Genomic DNA, 20485 nt, shown 5'->3' on the forward strand with positions numbered 1-20485 from the left:
AGGTATCTGGGCTCCTTAGTCCCCAATATATTAAATTCTGCTAACTTACTGATTAATTTATTCTCACCTTACAAACAAAAATCCAAAACCAAAAGCGATATGACTTGTCAAAATGTACAGAGAAAATTCGTGATAAAGCAGGAAACTAAACCTCAGTCTCCTGAATCCTACAGTAATAGTCTAGCACCAGGCTCTCTTCTATCTCCAGAAAACTAGTAAAATCCAGTCTTTTCAGTAGAATATTACTGGGCAACTAAAAGAAATTTTGAACTTGTCAACAGTGTATTATGAGGTACAACTCACCTAATTTACAATGCAAAATTCAACAATTCAAAGACATGGGGAAGGGAAAAAAGAAAAAAAGCATGAAAAGCAGTGCAAATCATAACACTGAGAGCTTCTCGACTACTAGCTTCTCCAATAAACAGATTATGAAGAAAAGCAGCACAAAACAGGAAGCTGGCATTATTTACTGAAAATTAAAATATAAAAATTAAGCAATAAAACCACTGGGAAACAGCTGAGGCTTTTTGATCATACTGTGACAGATTATACTATTATATATTTGTTGTAGATAAAAAGCAAATAGTATACTAAGTAATGTACAAAGTAGTCAGGATAAACATAGTAATTCCAGATTTTAAAACCATTTGCCCAAATTGTAAATCCTAAAATCGTATTTGCAAAACAGGTATTTAACATCTTACTACTTTTACTCACCAAATGTCTGCTAGTTTACATGAATCAAGACAACTGATTTAGGCTACCACTTCAACCCAGGCATAGGAAGTTGGGTTTTTTTAACTTGCTTTGGTTGTTTTTCTGTTTATATAATCCGAGTGTTTATATATCCTGAATATATATCCTTGAAGTCTGGAATACATAGATATCCTGAAATATACTGTGGAAACAATATGCCAAAATGAGTCACTGAGTCTATATATCACTGCACATGCCTATGTTTCATTCCCTTAGCTTACATGCCTGCTCCTGGACAGCGTTAGAGACAGTGAGCTACAAGGGCCCAATACAGCCTTCTTAATTTCTGTTGAAGAAAGCCTGTTTATGTCCTCCTACTTCACTTCAGAATTACATCCTGCATTGCTCCAGTCCTCCCCTCCTCAACAACCAGAAATAAGACTCTGAAGTACACAAAGCCTTTTAAAATCTGGCTTAACTGAGAAGCAATTCATGGTTCTCACAGAACAAAAAGCAAAAATGGAAAGGGAGAATCGCATACATCCTCCAGGGATGGGGTTAGTGTGCATTGCAGCGGGACCCAACCAAAAAAACAGACCAAACATTTATTAGGCATGTACAATTTCTCAAATAATTGTTTCCCCCCACCTCCAGAGAAATCTTCTGTCCTTAGGGAAACAGGGAAGGAAACAGGAAATAATTAACTTTCCATAAATTCTGTTAAGAAACTCAGTAGAATTTTGTTTGAAGTTCTTTTTCAGAATTTAACTTTATACAATTAACTTTTCCCCCCTTTTTCTGCAGGACACCGTGTATGTTTGGGGGAACAGATGGCACGAGTTGAACTGTTCATCTTTTTTGCCAACCTCCTTCGGGCGTTCACATTTCAGCTGCCTGAGGGAGTAAAGGAAATCAACTCGGAGTACATTTTGGGTGCAATACTGCAGCCACATCCATATAAGCTCTGTGCTATTCCACGCTAGTCTGCAATATGCTACATTGCAGAGGTACTTCAACCAGTCAATAATTGCAGTTACTTTAAAAACATATATCAATTGTATTCAAATGTGGGTCGCTCAGTATAGCAAATTAATACAAAATGTTTTTATTTAGGAGGTCTGACCTCATATAGCTGAACTGTTTGAAACTGAAGTGTACTTGCCAAATCTCACATAATCGCATCTTAGGCATAAACAAATACATTATCAAAAAAATATCTTTTCACACTTACAGTAGCAATGAATTATATGTAGGATTTTAGAGAAGTGATCTGTATCAAGCAGTTTCCTGCATAGTGCTCAGTCAGGTATCACACTCTTAAAATGGCACAACTGTTCTGATGCAGCAGGGATGCCTGAATGAAAAAAAAAAAAACTCTTCAATATGCTGTTACTCCTCTGTGTTCACAGAAGGTCTTTCCTTACATCCTTTTGCAGAAGGTAACAGAGTATACACAGTTAGTGTTGACTCCTTTTCCTTTCACAGTCCCGTAAAGCACTACATATTGTAGTATAAAATTCACACACACAAATGATTGCAGAATGGGGCTTGTTATAATCATAGCCCATTTAGAAATCCTTACACCTTTTTCCTTTACCTCCTCAGCATCCGATTCCTATTTTATCGCAACTCTCAGATCCAGGTGCTTTCGTGAACCTTTCCTTCTTCTGTTTAGAAACACTACTATATCATCCAATAATCTTCTATCTGAAGGGAAAGGAAAAACCCTTCAAATAAATGAAAATGCCAACATTTGTTAAAGCAGGCACAGTAGAGATTTATTACTCATGGTGTTTTCTTTTGCTGTCTCATTATTTCACAACAGACGTGGAAAGTTTTGACCACTAGAAATTCAGCTGCAAGCATCCTAGATGCTTTCAAAGTTCAACAGAAGCAAGCATAAATTATGGTAGGAAGTAGTTAGAAGTAGAATATTACATATTTCTCAGACATAAAAGTAACGGAAGACTTGATTCTCCTCTCAAATATTTCCAATTACTCCCTTCTGCTTGGTAAAAGCCCCAGGGCTCTAACACACTGTAAAGTTTGCTACTGCAGAACAAATGCAGACTTGACATCGACAGTTTTCTCCTTTTTAATAAAAGACATTTTAAAACTTTCAACATCATCCCATTTTTATTGAGGAAAATACAACATCTAAAAAAATCCTCCTTGAATTAGAAACACTTTCAAACATAAATTAAGTAAAATCTCTTAAACTTTGTATTTCTTACTGTGAGGGCAGAACTTGCATAAAACACATTCTTGCAGATCTACAAAACCAGTCTAACATGATAGTTCATTAACAAAATTTTTCAAGTCTTATCTTTTTCCTCTGTGGTGTTTATTTAAGAAAAACTCAACAAAAAAAAGAATCTTCCTTTTCAATCCACCATTTGCATGCTTCAATAAAAAGCCCACGATAAAGTGCTCAGCAGCATGACTGGCAGTGTAGGATTCAAGCTTGGACTTTCCCTACTCCAGTGTATTTTGATGGTTCTTGAGGTATGTCCTACCTGGAAAAAAGACTACAGTTTCTTTCCTCTAGGTTTACCCCTTTGGTCTCCTGAAGTTATTCTGTAAGCTTGATTATTATTTTTTCCCCAAAAATATTATTTCATTTTGCATGTATGTTTTCTCGTTTTCCTCCAAAACTGTAGTTTGGGTTAAAACATGCACATATTCTTCATCTGTATTTTTGAAGAACTGAGGTACGTTATGATTTGCTGTACACAATGCTGGTTCTAAAAAACATGGGAAGAACAAGTATTCAGAGTGTATATGATTAAGGAGGTATTTTTACAAAGTTGACATCGTAGGCCTGAAAGTTGGTACCAGTGAAAAACAGCCGGGCTAGGATATCTTCTTGTTATTCCATTCAAAACTGAAAACAGCAAGACGAGAGGCATTCCTCAGCTTTCCAATGTTTCTCAAAATAAGTGTGAGAATTCCAAATTACCTTTTCATAACAGTTGTAAATGAAATCTGTAAGAAAATGAACAATGAAGAAAATAAGCTATTTCATGAGTTATCTTTTTTGTCAAGAGAAGAAATTCATACGAAGTAAATCAGACAGAAGAAAGATTTTAAAATTAAGGAAAAACTGCAAGCTTTTCCTGTGAAACATCTTAAAAAAAACCCTTAAACCTCAAAATCCCATCACTCCAGTAATTAGAAAACACACAAACTTTTAGAAAAACACAGTGACATCCAGCTCTGCTTCAATGCACCCCTTAGAAATCAGTAGCCCAACTTCTCAGTAAGGCAGACTGCCGAGATCCTTCAGAGGTTAAAGCCCGGAAAGCACTGAATGATTTAAAGTCCAGTCTTTAGAAAAGCCTATGCTGCTGAAGATTAGATTCAGAAATTAATTTGTGTCACTGATAAGAAGCTGCCATTTCCAAATGCTTCAAGTTTTCAAATCCTAAAGAATCTAAACTGTTTGTTCCCTTGATGTCAGGGTGCACTCTTTGCCCAAGTTCAACTGTTTTCATGGAATAATATAAGAAACATTACCTTTGAATATATTCTTTCTGTAATAACAGCCTTGCAATGTTTTGATTCCAAAGCAACAGCAATAAAGGACTTCATTACATACTCCAGCTCCCAAATATTAAAATAACAAGCACCATGAGGAAAGTGCATACAGGTCTTCACCCATTTTTGTGAAGCACACAAAATCCACACTGTTTGTGTGGGTTTAAGGACAAAATGTAATCCTTGGTCAACATGACCCAGATTAAGAAAATTAGTAAACCAGCTCTAATACTCAGTGAAGAGTTTTTCCCTATGATTTTTGTTTTGTTAAAACCTCAAAGAGAAAGAGTCAAGTATCTAGATGGTCTTGTTCTCACCTAATAAGCAGAGTATTATCAAGGGCATGCTTTGATCCACCAACCAAATCGGGTATCTTTAAACAAGTGTTAAAATAATACAATCAAATTTCTCCTCTTAGGAAATATACCATTAAGTATCAGGTAGTTCACGCTCACATCCAATCCTTCAACATTACATGCACATCTACTGAAGTAAAACACAATACCAAAATATTGAATAGGTGACGTTAACTTGATCAGAATGGCTCACACACCAAGGAGGATTATAATGGTAGGATGCTACATGGGCTGGTTGTAAGGAAACAAATACAAATCTAAACTCTAGAGTGGTGAAAGCTAATTTCTGGATGGCCTGTTCGCTTCGCTTCTCTTTTTCCTGTGTCTCCTTAAGTCTTTACATTATAACATTATTAGAATTTCTAAATTGCAAGGCGCGTGATTTCAAATTAATATCAAAGCATTAATATCAAATCTGGATATCAAATCAGTATCAGAGGGAGGAAGGCTACAATGCATTTGTGTTTAATGGAAAAGATGAAAGACGGGTCAAGAAAAAAAAGGAAAAGAACAGTAACAGCAAGCCAGTCTATTGGCGGCAGTGCTGAATAATAATGCTAGATTAAGAGAACAGGGAGGTGGAGATTTCCAAGGTAGAAACAGAGGAAAAAATTTTAAAAGTAATGGATCTAGGTTAACGCTGGACTTGATCTTAAAGGTATTTTCCAACCTAAGTCATTCTATGATTCTAAATATAATTAAAGCTAGAAAACCTAACAAGAATGAATAAATCAAAATACATCCAAATGCATAAAATGAACTGCTTTACTGATTATCAGTTTGCAGCAAGTAAATGGGAACATTCAAAGTCCAGTCCACTAGTGTGTGGGTTTCAATATTAGTTAATATATATGCCTTGATGATGCCTCTGCAACACCTTTAGAACAACTGAAATTGAAAATGCGTCACTTACTTCCTGTAATACTTGTCCAAGTGTCTCCCGGCTGTGAATGCGCTTCCTGTTGAAAACCCAAACCACACTTATTTCTGCACTAAGCACTGGGGATCTTGTAAATTACAATCATTTATCCCACTTCAAAACCACTGTTATTCTAGGCTTTGTTCCACATTCTTTCCCTTATGGAATCTTGATGTAATTTTATGGCATCTTACTGCAGTCTTATGGAATCTACAAACTCTGATTCAGATCTGTCATTTTTCACCTCAGGAGGAGCTATGTGGAATAAGGCCTGTGATTCACTGCATTTTCTCAAGAACAACCACATTTATTAAAAAGCTTAGTAAAATTTCAGCATAAATCCCAACATCCAGATATAGCTGGTAATCAGTTGCTTTAGTGCCATCTTCTCCAGCACTAGACATGTTATTCAGCAACTGATGCAAGAAGGTTAAGAAATACTTTTTTAGTCATTCTTTCAACATTAAGCAGTATGCAGTGCTTGCAAACATAACAGCAATAAAAGACTTAAAAGATTTTCTATCGAAAGTGAGAACATGTTACTCGGTTATTGTTTCCAAACATCCTGTAATACATGCACTAAAAATAATAGAAATGCAAACAGAAGACAGCATATTTTCACCTGTCTATTTTGGTTGCTATGATCACTGTAAAACTGCCTTCTGTATTGGGCAAATAGGTAGAAGGTATAACGACATAACTTCCTGCAGGAAGCCTGCAAAGCTGGCTGACTTCCTGTGAATAGCAGTGAGGTACACAGCTAACCAGTGGCTCCAAGTGTAGAAAAGAGGAAATATGTGGTTTCCAGCTGCTGTTAGGCACCTGCAAAAAAGAATGAAAACATGTCTATCTTTTCCTATATTTCAGGCCTCACAATATTAAATTCTTAGTAAACCATATTATGGTACGTTCCATATTTATTCCACTCCCAATACTCACTTTTCTGTACAGAGCTGTAGAAGAGACGGATGGGAAGGCTTCCAGAGAACCCACATGGCAGTATTAAGCTCAGACAAACCATTCCTAGCATGTTGGTAGACAATTTATACAACCCACCACTCGCACAGCTCAAAAGCTTTTTCTATTGTCTAACATTACTCTTGCTTGCTGCAGCCTAATGCACTTGTTTTTCACCTCACAGACACGGTGAACAGACTGTCCTTCCTCTTTCTAGTGGCCCTTCCTGTACTAAAAATTAGTATTAGACTTCTCAGCCTCTTATAGGCATGAAAAATGCCAACCTTTCTTCACATGTTGTACATTTGAAGCTATATTAATCATTCCTGATGTTCAACTCTGTTGAAGCACATTTTCTGAAAATAAAGCCAGCTTTCCCTACGAAACAGCAACCTAACCAGAAGCTTCCCATCCTACATTTATGCAGCTGATCACTGGCACATACATGTAGAACCTGTATTTGTCCATACCAAATCATATCTTGTTTCAAATCACATGTTCAACACATCAGTCATTCGATCTCTAATCTTGTCTGCAGATCCAACATCACTTGCCAATGAACAAATAAATAATTACTAGAGATGAAGAAAGCAACTTTTCACGGTGAATTACTAAAAACTCTGGTCCTCAATCACTCAGATGCTGAGATTTTTTGCAAATCCTCAAAAGTGTTCACAATTTCTAAAACTAATTTAGAACAGCGAAAGGATTCATCAGAACCAGTTACCTGCTTACTATGCTATGTATTATGGAGATACTTTTATCTCTCACAGGCATTACTTCATAGGATGAGCCTGCGTTTCTCCTGGTGGCAGCAAGTCCCTCGCCAAGTACCAGGAGCACTGAACTAACTGATGGGCTTACCTTCACCCCGGGCAAACGAGCAAACTGACCATTAGTCTCACCTGGAAAATATGGAAACCTATTGGCCGACACTTGCTATCTTGGCAGTGCTGACGGAGGGTAACTTTCACACTGCTTTTTCCTGGTGCTGCAGGAATGGAGAGGGGAAAGCAGGGATTGATATGGAAGGAGGGGAAGTTCCTGCTACCTCCAGCACTTTGCCCATTTTTCCAGCATCCATGCAGCTGCACTGTCTCCCATTCACCTTCTGGGAGTTCTTCACTGAGGGCAGCATCTGTGGGTGGTGGCTTTAGTTCACTATTAAACGTAACAGAGAAAAGAAAATAAAATGTGTAGAACTTGTATGATTTCACAAAATCTAGAACACCAACGCACAAAACGAAACCTGTATTACATAAACACACACGAATACAATTCCTCCAAATTTTCAGCAGAGAAAAAGAACTGTACAACTCTAAGTCCTTACATAATTCACAGAATTCTGCAGAACACTGTACATATACAAACCATGCACTAAAACCAGGTACGATTTTTTGTACATTCATGAAGTAGCGCAGTTTACATATTTTTTCCTCGATGCCTTGGTGCTATTTGTCCTACCTGAAAGCAGTATAACTGACAGTGTCTTCTGGAGTACCCATGAGCACCTCTGTAAGTCCAAAACATATGCTACATTCTTTTTTATATCCACTACATCTTTAATCAGGAAAAACTACCGTTTTACCTGCTGACTTGATGCTTGTTAACCATATTTTGATCCTAGCCCAGCACTGGCTTTTCACAGCCATATGAACAATTTAGTATTATTATCAATTGTGCAACATTTCAAGTTATGCTGAAATGCGGTTTCAAACCTATCATCTGTTCTTATTTCCAATTTTCCAGCTGAGAATGCATAACAGCTATTATGCTATTCTGTGATTGTCCACTCCAGACACACATCCATCCAGGCTGGCACCTCTGTTTCGGTCTGAGGCAAGAAATATACAACCTGCACCCATACAGCAAAATTAGGGTCATAGTTTTGCAGACCTTTATTCAGTCTAAAACTTGATGCCACTTTGCTTCCAAATTCCGCAGAGTAAATGATTAATGCACACTCTGGCTCTGTAGTGTGATTTTCCAGCTTCTTTCCAAGGAAATACGAGTTGATAGTGTACTACCAGAATATAACAGAAATTTGAACAGCTTTTAAACACCTTGCCAACAGTATGTTTTACTTCTGTGTACAACAGCTTGCACCAGGTAAGCTAGACAACCTCAGATTTTTTCAGGAAGAAGGTACAACTTTGCTGACTCCACACACCTGTCAGACACATCATTGTGTCTTCTTAAGTATTTATTTCAAGGCTATGGTCACCAACACAGAACTCCTCACAAATAATTGACTAAAGTATTGAGATAGCTATGTAGTTTGCTACAGTTAAAAAAATTAAAAGTTACAGACTGGACCGATATTGCTGATATTTTCTGTTGGATAAGCAAGCATTGTTAAACAGAAAGAAAAGATTGTTCCAAGTCTGTTACAAAAGTCTATTTTGTGTCACAGGTTATGAGGAAATATCAGCTAGAACACAACACACAGTTATCCTTCCAAGAATTTTATCATAATGCTGGTAAACTTCTTGAGGCCTCCACAGTTAAGTTCAGCTGTATTGTCAGTGTTGAATGCTTTAATTAAAAAACAATTCTTCGTTCATCTAAAGACTACAGCATAAATGTCAGTGCTATTTTCCACACTTGTCCTAAAAAGATGAGCACTGTGAGCATTATGTCATCTGAGTCCACTGTTCACATTTCATTTGCATTTGAAGCTGTATTGCTCGCTAATAATGTAATCTGTCAGGCAATCCGTTATTATTTTCCAGCACAAATAATATACAGCTTTCCTTTTCTGTTGCTGATTACAATAACAACAGCTGTTTTTAACTTCTGTGGTACATCTTCATTTTTTCCATACATTAAGAAAGAATTTCTACATATTGAGGAACATGTTCTGCAGAAACCTATTCAGTTCTTTTACAAAATATGCGCATTCTCAACCCTGGGCTGCAGTTTAGGGTCAAAAATCCTACTCATGTGATTACTTCCAACTGATATTTTAACAAGAGGTAGTAGCAGCTTCATGAAAAAGACAAGGAGATAGAACACTACTTATATGAATTCAAAGACAAAACAATGTTGTTACTTAATATTCTGCGCAACGCTTCAAAACATTTTGAACACTTACACTTAGTGCTATACTTCATACATTTATTTATGTCAATGACTGTAACAAATTTTTGTTTTGTTTTAAACCTACCTGAGAGAGATCCTTCCCGTTGAAAATACACGAAGCAAGAAATTCCCTACTGCATCTTTCAGAAAAGTGCTGGGAACAACAAGATAAAACCCAGGCGAAAGGTCACAGCACACATGCACTTCTCTGTCATAGGAATGGCAGACGGTACCTACAACTGGAGGAGCAGAGAGTGTCTTTGGAAGGTTAAATCGTTTCTTCTCCACCTAGAATAGACGCATAATGATGTATGGTGTTTTAGGAAAAATGAAGAGTTTTTAATGAAACTAAAAATGATCAAATATTGTTTAAAACATTTTAAAACATGCATACATTTACAAAAGGAAACAAGTAAGGACGAGAATATCAGCAGATACGCTGAACATCAAAAAGGTGTAGAAAGAGTTAATATTCAGAAGTAAATGCAGGAACAGTCATCAAATAATCAGCCTGAAATGTCATGCACTAATTTGGAACAGTCCCAGAATTTCTGCTACTTGGCACTCAGTAAGAAGAAAGTACCAGTCCACTGACAGTTTGTACAGGCAGTAACTGCACTGTGAGATAAACAGTATCATTCTAATGTAAATCAGAGATGGAAAATGTGTGAATAGTTGATTCTATTTCATTTCATATAACCACGCTGTAGAAAATGAATGATTTTACTCAGATGTTTCAGTACCACTTTAAGATTTCCATTTGCAAAAAGAAAAATGTCACTCCCATATTACCTTCCAGACATGCAATCCCACAGCCTGATAATTCTTCCCCTGTATGCCTTCAGTCAAAGATAGATTTTCCTCTGCTAAGTGAGTCACATTTTTAATTCTTCCGGCCCAGTCAGCACTGTATTTCCTATGTTTCTGCAGCAGAGCAATGCACACCTCACTCTTTTCACAGACTCTCAGCCAGAATTTAGGGTTGGTAGGAAAGCTGCTGTTGTTACGGCAGCCACCTGCTGACTGGCCTCTCACCCAGGATCCAAAAAGATTCTGTGAGTGGTACAGCACTTTCTCTAGCAAAATAAGAAAAACATGGTGTGGATTTCAGACACCAGAGGCTACTTGATTTTATACAACACATATACAGCAGAGATTCCCCAGCCCAAGAAAACATGCTGTCATAGCCCCGGCACCTTCTCCAAGCAGATATATATGACCCAGATTTCGAGATGGATGAGAATTAATGTCACAACTGGTAATGGCAGATTGGTGACATGATTTTTAAAATAAACTGTTTCTAGAAATCTGAAATTTATCTCCCATTAAAAAAAAAACCCCAACAGGCTGTCCAGAACAACAGACTTCTAAATAGATAACATTAATCTCTCAAGAAACTAGCAAGTAACTAGATTCCAGAGAAATATCAAAGACCTGTCTAAAGATCTTAAATTGCCTCTTGTCCCTCTATTCATCCCAGTAGAGACAGAAAAGGCCTATGCATCTAAAGGAGTGGGAAAGACTGAGAAAGAGGAATTATGGTCTAGTTGCATCTGTTTGCAATTCGAATCAGTCTTTCCCATTAACATAACATTATTTGCATGAGAAAGATGTTTTCTCATACCACACCTGTATAGAGGCTCTGAAGCTGTCCTTCCTCATTGACTGGAAAGCCCATGGTAATCTCATCAAATTCCCTGAAAAATTCTTCTTCATCAACCCAGAATTCTCCCTCTTGGATCTGCGAGAGCAGTTCTGAGGCAACTACTGGATCTAGCTGGCTCCATCCTTGACCACTGCACATAAGACAAAATTTAACGTTTAGTTCTTTGCCCAATAAAGTTCCAGTACAATATTCTATCAAATACCCTGTGGAGCAGGACAGTAGGAAGAGGTGTCTTCATTTTGTCAGATAGTTGCACTGAACATTTCTGGATACACGGGAGAGGGATAACAGAAAGTATAAATCCCAACGTATCAAAAACCTAGAAACAACCTAACATCGAGTTGGACACAGCAACATACTTCTAGGTGCAATAGCTACTTTGTACACTCAAAAGTGTGAGAGCAAAATAAGGATTTTAACAGTTGTTAAAAGTAGTGACAAGAAAGTAAAACAAGCTGCACAGTCTGAAAGAATTTTAACGGTGCACAGTGAATGTCAAAAACTACTGTCTGTATGAAGCAGCTAGTTATCCCCATGAATCTGCTGGCTAAGTCATGATAAACCAAGAATTTAAACACCTCATTATTTGGGGCCCATTAAAACCTAGTACTTTCACGGTTTTTGATTGTTGCACTACCAACAGTTCTGCACTTGAACAAAATTGGGCTCTAAGGCCACCCAATGAAATGCTATCCTCTTGCAACTACACAGCAACTTACTGTTTGGCAAAGAAACTACAAGAGACCAAGTGTATAACCAAAAAATATCAAGTCTCAATTAATGTGTCTTTTTAACTCCAGGGAAAAAAGCCCCTATTTCTCAAAATGTTTATTGAGAATCAAATTGTTACCATATTTTAATGCTGAAAGCTTGCTCCTTGGGTCAAGAATGGCATGTTCTTCCATACAGTCAAAATATGCTAACAGTTTTCAAAATAAGCTAGGAGGATCTGCCCTTTCATTCCTGTTACTTTGCTATATGAACTGCTACATATTTCTGTGTTTCCCTTAAAATAGATCTCTCCTTTATACCTACTTTGTATCTACTCAATTCAGCTTGTCCTACTCAAATTAATCTACAGAAATGAAAGCACACAAGCAAAAACCATAAGCATCCTTCCTTCTGCTATATTTTGCTTTATACATACTCCTTTGTTGTCTTCTACAACCGAGACAAAATCAAATGAGAAGAGTCAAGTAAAGCTGACTAATTATAAATCACAAACATCTTATGAGCAGACACTTACTTAGATCAATTGCAGAACAAAAAAGCACCACAAAAATCAGAGATAGAAAATAAACCAGTATCTGAAGTTTATCTCTATGGAAAGATATGATGCTTTGGTAAACAAACAAAAAAAATCATTATTAAAAAAAAATTACATTACCAGAACTAGTAGATCAAAATTACTAGCCTTAGAAGCAATGAGCTGTGTTAACTACTGAACTCCCTAAAGGACGCCGTACACACTGAAGTCTCTCCTCTGCTATAAACTATTAGCAATATTTGCCTACGCAATACATAGATATGCTTCATGCTTCAGGACTTTCACAAATGATTTTCCAGATGAAAACAAACCTACTCACCCTTCACACCAGGGACCTCTCCAGCACCGCCTCCCCCAAGGATTTCGTATTCGTAGCAAGCAGATTTCCTTGCCTGACACTGCAGACAAATCCAACATGTCTATCACAATAAAGGCATGAAATTCTCCTAGTTCACTTGCACCTGAATAGCAGAAATAATAAAAAAAAAGCATTTGAAAGCAAACAACAGAACCTGCTCTATATTTGACAACAAATGACATTAAGCTTTCCTGTGAAATAAGGCAATTTTGAAAGGAAATTGTTTTTAAATCAGTATAAAATCAGCAAAAAAAACCAACTCAAGTAGTTAGTTTTTGTTGTGACTATATAGAAATGAAAAATCTAAAGTGTATTAACTCACTGCTTGATCTCAAACATCTACAAATTCCTGGTGCTGAAATTCATTGGGGTTTTTAAGGCTGCTTTTTAGGTCCTTTTTTAGAGGGTGGGTGCATTTTTTTTGTGAACTGACCATATTAACATCTAATATAAAAGCACTCCTGCAAAGCGCCCTCCATCCTGAACTCAATAACATCCCTTAAATCTGTATTTATCCAAGGTTATATCAAATCACACCATGAAACTCATACAGTACTAGAAGCACTATGTATTCTCTGGCTGCCTTGTGCTCTGAACCCTGTTAAATAGAGACATTTACTTTAAAAATGTCTGCACCTTTACTGTTACCTTGTCTAGAATTGAGGACTGAGCAGCTTATTACACACCGTTCCTTCAGATTCATTAATCTTCTGAACACCGCTCTCTCCAAAACCATGCCAGTCTTCTCTTTCTCCACATTTCTTCCAGGGCCTTTCAGAGTCCATCTTTCAGCAATTCCTCCAGTCAGATCAACCAAAGCATCTGCCACCTGTCCTGCCCACAACTGTTCGTAAGATCCATGCACTCTGTAAAAAAAACCAAGCAAGTTTCTACAAACAGAAGACCTAAAGAACCATGTTTCTTTTGTACTTTTAACCCCACTCTATACCACAACCATGACTGTGTCTTACCTCATATCCCCAAGTAAGCAGGAGAAAGCATATATTATTTTATTTATATAAAATACAACATCTAAAGAATGTGTAAACCATTAGACATTCCACTGTTTGATGGGAAGTTTATTACAATTCATTTCATCCTACACGGAAACCGCTCTAGTCTGGTACAGTCATTTGTACCTTATTATCCATGCACTACATCTTTTGTGATATACTAACTGCATTCTGTATAAATAAATAACCTTTATTCTTCTTCAATTATTCTTTGTTCACTCTACACAAAGAATCAGAGTAGCACTTTCTTCAACAATTTAAGTAAATCATGAGACTACCTGATGCAGCAGATGCAAAAGAAATCAAGACTATACTAGAATGATAAGATAGAACAATAAGGTCTCTACAGAAAACAGGCAAAGAATATTACATTTCAAACCTACAGAGAAGCTTTAACATGCCTTTGCTGCTCCACAACTTCTGCTGAATCTATCTACAGTTGAATAAATTACTTCATACTTGAAGTCTTTTTCTGCCCTCTGCTGGCAACCACACAAATCTTTCATCCAAGTTCTTTTGGACATCTGATGTCTCTCTTACCAGTGCACTTTGTCTCCAAATTGTTTTGTCCATCTGGACAGCACTTTGATGGATGTGTCATAAAGCATAAAATAGCTGCATTTTCAAACATTAACAATACGCTTGTTTCTTCACAAAATAATAAACTATCAAATTAAGTAAAAGAGCAGTGAAGCTCATACAATCAGAGCCACAACTAGCATAAACTTACATAAAGTTTTGCTTTCCATGAAAATACTTGCATGCTTTCTGCTCTTCATTGAGCCCTCAGCTGCCCTCAAATGCTGTACTAGTAAAATATTTCCCTTTAATAAATCAGGTAACCAACAGATAGTGACTTAATGAACATCATTTGAATCCTGATAATTCATTGCAGCCCTTACTTTACATCATAATTCTCCTCCTAAGACTACCTTACCTCATATGCAACTAGAAACACACCTTACAGATCTACAGTTTAAAGAGAGACTTCTGCACAAGCCAGTATGGGAAAGCTAGCAGCCACTGTACTTTATATTGAATAAATACACAGATCTACGCCCAAAGCAGTCAGATAAACTAAGTACAAAGAAAGTGTACAAGTATTGTACCTCCCTTTACTTCCATCAATAACAGCGTTCACATACTTTGCATAAGCTTTTTCCAGTAGTGGAAGCCAAAACAAATCCTCTGTCTGACACTGGGAAAAGCAGAGTTTACCACCAAGGCAAGGTAAACGATCATCAATGGTCACTTCCACCCAGTGTCCAAACTGCCAGACTCGACAAGTGAAACAGCCTTGATAAGACTCATCTGTCCAGCTGGGCTGACCTGGAGGGATTACCTAGATGGCAAAAGCCAAAATCAAAACAAATAATGAAAACTTTTTTGTAAACAAAACCAGTTTAAAATATGCTGAATATCAACCATTTGCAATAACCACAGGAAAAAACATCACAATAAAATCAGTAAAACTAAGCACAACAAAACTCATACTCATATGGAGACTTGGGATTGAAGAACAATACACAAGTATAAATTAGGTGAAGAAAACTTCTGAAACATGAAACTTCTCTATACCTTATTCAGTAGATATTTACTCTTCTGCAAAGCTACACAGGCACACAGGAACCAACAGTCTCCCAGAATTCCTTGTTTCACTTGCACATCCTGCAGATTGTTTGAAAATAACCGAGGAGTAGAACAAATATCCTAAAATTAAAAGAGAATGAGTTAAAGCCAAAGCCTGCATGACGTTCTAAGGAAGTCTGTATTTCAGGGAATAGGAGGGCTCCAGAGACCTCTCGTATAAAAGGGGAATTTTTACCTTGAGTATTTCCTTTTCAGACACAGTCTAAGAAAGCAGTAACAAATTACTGCGTTGTGACTATTTTACAGGTTCTTTATGTGAGGTAAATCTAGTTCCCACACGAATTTTAGTACACAAGTGTCACCATCAGGTGCAACCTTAGCAGAGGTACCAATAAGTAAAAGACAACGTAATTCATCAGCTCCTTGCTAGACATATGATCCACTGTGATAGACCTGATGCCATTCACATTGAATTCCACATCCCAAGTTACAAAAATCTCCAATTAGTATAAGAGAAAACCTTTCCGAGGGCAAAAAAACATAGATGACTTCTAGTAAAAAAGTAATTTCAAATGCAAATACCTGAACACTGAATTGGATTGGAAAGCAAGCTTTTAAAATGGTTTGTTCTCTCACCTGTAAACACTGCTAAAGATGGAAATTATCAGCCCTCAATAGTGATCAAGGTGTAAGGTACCAAAGCAGAAAGTTGCACACTGGGCCCCGTGAAGTCATTTGTTTGCCAATTCTATCTGCTAACCAGCAGCTCTATCACTGTTCTACAGCCATCCCCAGAAGCAGGGGAGAAAAACAATACCACTAAAGACAACATGCTTTTTTTTCTCCATTACATTTGTAAAGCCTTTCCCCGCGCCGCACCCCCCCCCCCCCCCCCCCCCCGTTTTCCTTCCAAGCAAAGGCAGTCCAGTTCTGCTAAAATCACAAGTCTTTTATACCTTAAAACTCACCTTAGGTCTCAACCAAGATATCTCGCCTCTGAATTGGGCAAGCGGGGTGCAATAATCAAAAAATATAGAGGTATCACTGGCTGGAAACGTGGGATCTGTGTAAAGGTCTCTTTTCACAATTAATTGCTTTTTCTCTCCCAGCATTTTCAACACAATCCCAAGTAGCTTTACCAGCTATTTCCACGACTTTATATTGCCAAGTACCAACCTACAAGATAAGTGTGCGTTACTTGTACTGCCATTGTAACTGAGAAGCAAATAAGCAAGGCAGATTTATTCAGGAATAGAAAGCCTCTCACTCTTTACACGGAGCACCCTGAACCACGCCATTGCTGGCTTCTTTCAGCACCTGACACCACCCTAGAGGTTCCCTGCTCTCCTGGAAAAGAGAAGGGGGGGTGTGTGTCAGAGGAGACCTACACCCAGGAGCCCACTCAGACCCCTCCCCACAAGGCCCTCTCCACCACCACCCCCTTCCCTCACAACCAGCCCCGGCAAGGCCTCTCCACATACACACCTCCTCCTCACCACCACCACCACCACCCCCCCACGCAGACACTCTTCACCACAACAGCCCTCGACCAGCTAAGCCCCACAAACGTCCTCCCCACGACCCTCCCGCCACCTCCTCACCGCGGGGCCCGCCACGCCGCCATGCCGGGGGCGGCCGTTACCGCGGCAACGCCGGGCACTCTCGCCACCCCTCAGCCGCCCGTCCGGAGCTAACGGACTGCGCCGCCGGCCAATGAAGAGGCGGCAGACGGGCACGTGGCGCACGCACCACCAATCACAGCGCTGCCGCCCGCGGGTAAGGACGGGGCAGGTCCCAGCGTACCCCGCGGCGGCGGGCGGGGGTTAAGGGCGCCTCAGCAGCTCGGGGGCCGGCGGGAGGAAACTGTATTTTCACGAAGGTTATGAGGGAGAAAGTGACAGAAATCGTTGACCCTCACAAAGTGGTTTCTCAAGAGAATGGCAGAGATACGTTTTCAGAGAGTTTAATCACTAAATAATTGCCCGAGGGCTAAACTGAAAAAGGAAATGCACTGCTTCTCATACTCTGATCACCTCTACAGACTAGTGAAGTAGCAAAGAAAAAATCCATTAAAAAATACTGACTTGCTGTAAACAGACAGCAGTGACAACGGCAATAAATGCAGGAACACAAAGCCCCTTGCAGGCCACCCTTCAGTAAACCAGCACCAGTCCCAAGGCCTTGGCGGCTGGGCATGGCCTACGTGGGCCTTTTCTGTCCCTGTTTCTCCTGAAGTTCAAAGTGTGGTCAAAAAAGCAGGCTGCTGAGCCAGCAGGACAGGGCATGATGTTTACCAAAAAGCTGTTTTTCACACGTAATAACAGGTTTCAGTCTAAGGGTTATGTGACCTGGCCCTTGGGTAGAGAGGTTGTCTTAATGACAGAGATCCACAGAAAACACGGGTCTGATTTGTTTATCCTCCCCTCAAACCTCTGACTCGGCAGAATGGAAATACTCGCAGGTGACTGCAGTACCTGTCCAACCACTGCCTCATCCAGGAACATCCTATGCCCCTTGTACAGGCACAAGGCTTCTCCCCTGCATACAGCAAACTGAAACAACAAGCAAGGCACTTCACGTTTGAGTCTTGACCCTTTCAGGGGCAAAGGAAACATTGCTGTCCGTAAGAATAAGGACCCCTCTTGTCTACGGCTCATGCAAGAGAGCCACAGCTGCACAGGCTGCAAGTGAGCCGACACAAGAGAGGTCTGTTGGGGGAGGGAAAAGGGGGGTGGAAAAAAGGCCTCTGTCTCAGGAACAGTGAGGCTCTCATCTGTGTGTGATTTCACCCTTGCTGCTTTCTTTAGGAAATGGCGATCACAGATCACAACTGCATAAATTCTATTAAAGGACAGATTCCAGAAAGCAGGATTAATGTTGAGCTGTAACTGTGAATATAGCATATCTGACCTGGAACAGTGAACTAGTTAAACACAACAGTATTTATGATGTTACTAGAAGAAAGAAAGAGATGGCTATTACCTTGGTTTTAAGCTATCTGATATGCTCTCCTTGCCCCACTGCAAAGATGGAAATGGCCAAATTCATCCATTATGCAGCTGGCAATGTTTTTTTTCTATTAATCTCGAACTCTTGAGAACAAAAGAACAGAATTTTCTCTGTTGCCTTTTGGCAATCCTGCTGGATTAAACTAATCCTGAAGGCAGAAACACAGGTCTATTTAGACAGTAAGTCTTGAAGAGAACATTTTAAGACAAAATGACACTTGCCTTTTTGCCAATCTGTTTCTCAGTGCACTTTACACAGGTGCTTTTTATTTCCTGCAAAAGAGGAAAGCAGACACAGAAAGGCCGAGTCCAGTTGCTATGGAAATTTAAACAGTTAAAAAGGATTTGCCTTCAGTTAAATAGCCAGCTCATTTCCATGTGAATGAAGGCTACCCTTTGACAGAGTAGTATCTGATATTTTCATGATTGTTTTCCAGGTTTTGGGGTTTCATCAGCCTCACATTTGCTTTCATCTCCAACTACAGATGGTTCAAGGACAGAGAGACTGGTAAAAGCCATCAAGCAGTGGTGATAGGACCCAACGTGTGTGTGTGTTTCTGCAAGCTCTGATGCACAGATGTTGTTCAAATTCCCCAGGGAAGCTCTTCCAGTTCTTTGGATCCTTGTCCCAGGCTTAGGAAGGCCCATGCTTAGTCCCTGCAATACCACTAAATTGACAGTGGTCGGGGCTGTGTCAGGGGAACAGCTCAGAATGTCATTTTGCTTAAGGGAGATTTTTGAGGAGGTATTCAGGGTTTATGCTCAGAAGAGCATGGTATGGCAGAAGTCTGATGGTTTTCATCAGTCAGCCAGGAGCAGCCTGGTATTGCAGTGCTTTCTTCAGCTGCTGGGAAGACAGTAGGCTGCTAGACAAAGATATCCCTCGTTACCTCAGGCACACCTGGAGGCAGAGCACAGCTCCAAGCTTTCATGCTGGCTACCACAGCACACAAGAACAAGGTGGTACAAGACACCAAAATTAAAACAATGCACAAATCTGATTCTTCCCTAGGTCATACACCTAGGATCATACCCCTGGAATATTAAATAGTCCCTGGAACACCTTCCACCAAATCATAGGAGCATGAAGAATATCCCATCTCTCACTTTTTCCTGTCACCTCCCACTCTTCCTTAAGACCCTACATCTCAATAAGTATGCTTTTGGAAAAGCGTCCAACACTCTGCAAAGCCCGTGAATGCAATTTCTTAAATTATATAGAGAGATATTTGTCTCTAGTATATTCTAACATCTTTCCTGTGGGGCACAGAGCACACCATTTTCAACATAATCCCAAGAAACCAGAGCTGTAACACTTGAGTTTTCCAGTGCAGAAGGTGCATGCACATAGAGGAGGAGTGAGAGGAAGTGTTCACACAGGCTCAATCATTTGATGCAGCTAGCTAGTCTCCCTCTATATAGAGTGAAAAGTCACCTTCAGTGTACAGAATAGCTTTTCTCTACACTCCCTTATCTATAGAAGAGAAGGTTGCCATATCCACGTAAGACATGTTCCAACTGGTGCCCAAATTACCACTATAATTATTGAAAACAGAGGTTAAATGCACAATATAAATAAAAAATTATTTTTAAGTTGGTACAGAATACACAGGAGGGTTTGAGGTAATTTTTTTTTAGAAACAGTGTGTAATTACCACTTTAAAAGGATGCTGAAACATTGTGCTGCACCCTAGAGCTAAAGCAATACATGAAGTGTGGAAGACATATCTTGCAGCAAGAGACCAAACAACTCAATCTGTTTTCTTTAAGAATTAAGAGTTACTTACGTGGGAAAGAGGTTAGTAACAGCAAACAGTTATGTTTCGTAAATAAAGCAGTAGCTTCAAGAGCAGGAAGCTGAAACTAGACAAATCCAAACTAGGTATTAGGTATGCAGATTTAGGAATGCATGTAATCAAAATCTAAAACAACTTACCTGGGGCTGCAACAAATTCAATGTAATTTAATTTGCATCCTTCCAACGGAAAAGTAATTCTGTGTCTCGGAGAATAGTGGCTTCATAAATCTCAAACT

General features: G+C 39.0%; 2 protein-coding genes across 13 annotated transcripts in view; one reads left to right on the forward strand and one right to left on the reverse strand.

The window, feature by feature from the left end:
- LOC121096500 (cytochrome P450 2J2-like) overlaps positions 1-2653 on the forward strand; it is a 112255-nt gene extending 109602 nt beyond the window's left edge. For all 4 annotated transcript variants that reach the window (XM_040612466.1, XM_040612468.1, XM_040612467.1 and 1 more), the window contains one exon: positions 1504-2653. In XM_040612466.1, the coding sequence (XP_040468400.1) occupies positions 1504-1682 (179 nt within the window). In that variant the 3' untranslated portion in view covers positions 1683-2653. The remainder of the gene's footprint in view (positions 1-1503) is intronic.
- A 125-nt stretch (positions 2654-2778) lies between these two features.
- On the reverse strand, positions 2779-17146 carry CAPN10 (calpain 10). Of its 9 annotated transcripts, none has more exons than XM_040612461.1 (15): positions 17045-17146; positions 16711-16790; positions 16412-16619; positions 15432-15563; positions 14999-15195; positions 13489-13706; positions 12802-12880; positions 11179-11345; positions 10342-10625; positions 9635-9837; positions 7374-7629; positions 6134-6333; positions 5506-5551; positions 3659-3684; positions 2779-3443 (listed from the first exon to the last, which is right to left on the reverse strand). In XM_040612461.1, exons 3-15 carry the CDS (start codon positions 16553-16555, stop codon positions 3416-3418), a joined length of 1980 nt encoding a protein of 659 aa, XP_040468395.1. In that variant the 5' UTR covers positions 16556-16619; positions 16711-16790; positions 17045-17146; the 3' UTR covers positions 2779-3415. The 9 variants fall into 9 exon arrangements, with proteins under 9 accessions (XP_040468395.1, XP_040468394.1, XP_040468396.1 ...); XM_040612460.1 differs by having other exon boundaries at positions 6244-6333; positions 12802-12943; XM_040612462.1 differs by having other exon boundaries at positions 2779-3601; positions 3636-3684; positions 6244-6333; positions 12802-12943.
- Positions 17147-20485: the final 3339 nt, after the last annotated feature.

The sequence above is a fragment of the Falco naumanni genome, chromosome 13 (genome assembly GCF_017639655.2).
Source record: "Falco naumanni isolate bFalNau1 chromosome 13, bFalNau1.pat, whole genome shotgun sequence".
Classification (NCBI taxonomy): domain Eukaryota; kingdom Metazoa; phylum Chordata; class Aves; order Falconiformes; family Falconidae; genus Falco; species Falco naumanni.

Excerpts from the sequence above, each read along its gene's own strand:
- CAPN10 (XM_040612456.1), bottom strand. The coding sequence starts at position 16,555 with ATGCTGGGAGAGAAAAAGCAATTAATTGTGAAAAGAGACCTTTACACA. Across the intron at positions 10,626-11,178 it reads GCTTCAGAGCCTCTATACAG|AGAAAGTGCTGTACCACTCA; the intron begins GTGTGGTATGAG and ends TTATTTTGCTAG. Across the intron at positions 3,444-3,658 it reads TTTACAACTGTTATGAAAAG|AACCAGCATTGTGTACAGCA; the intron begins GTAATTTGGAAT and ends CATGTTTTTTAG.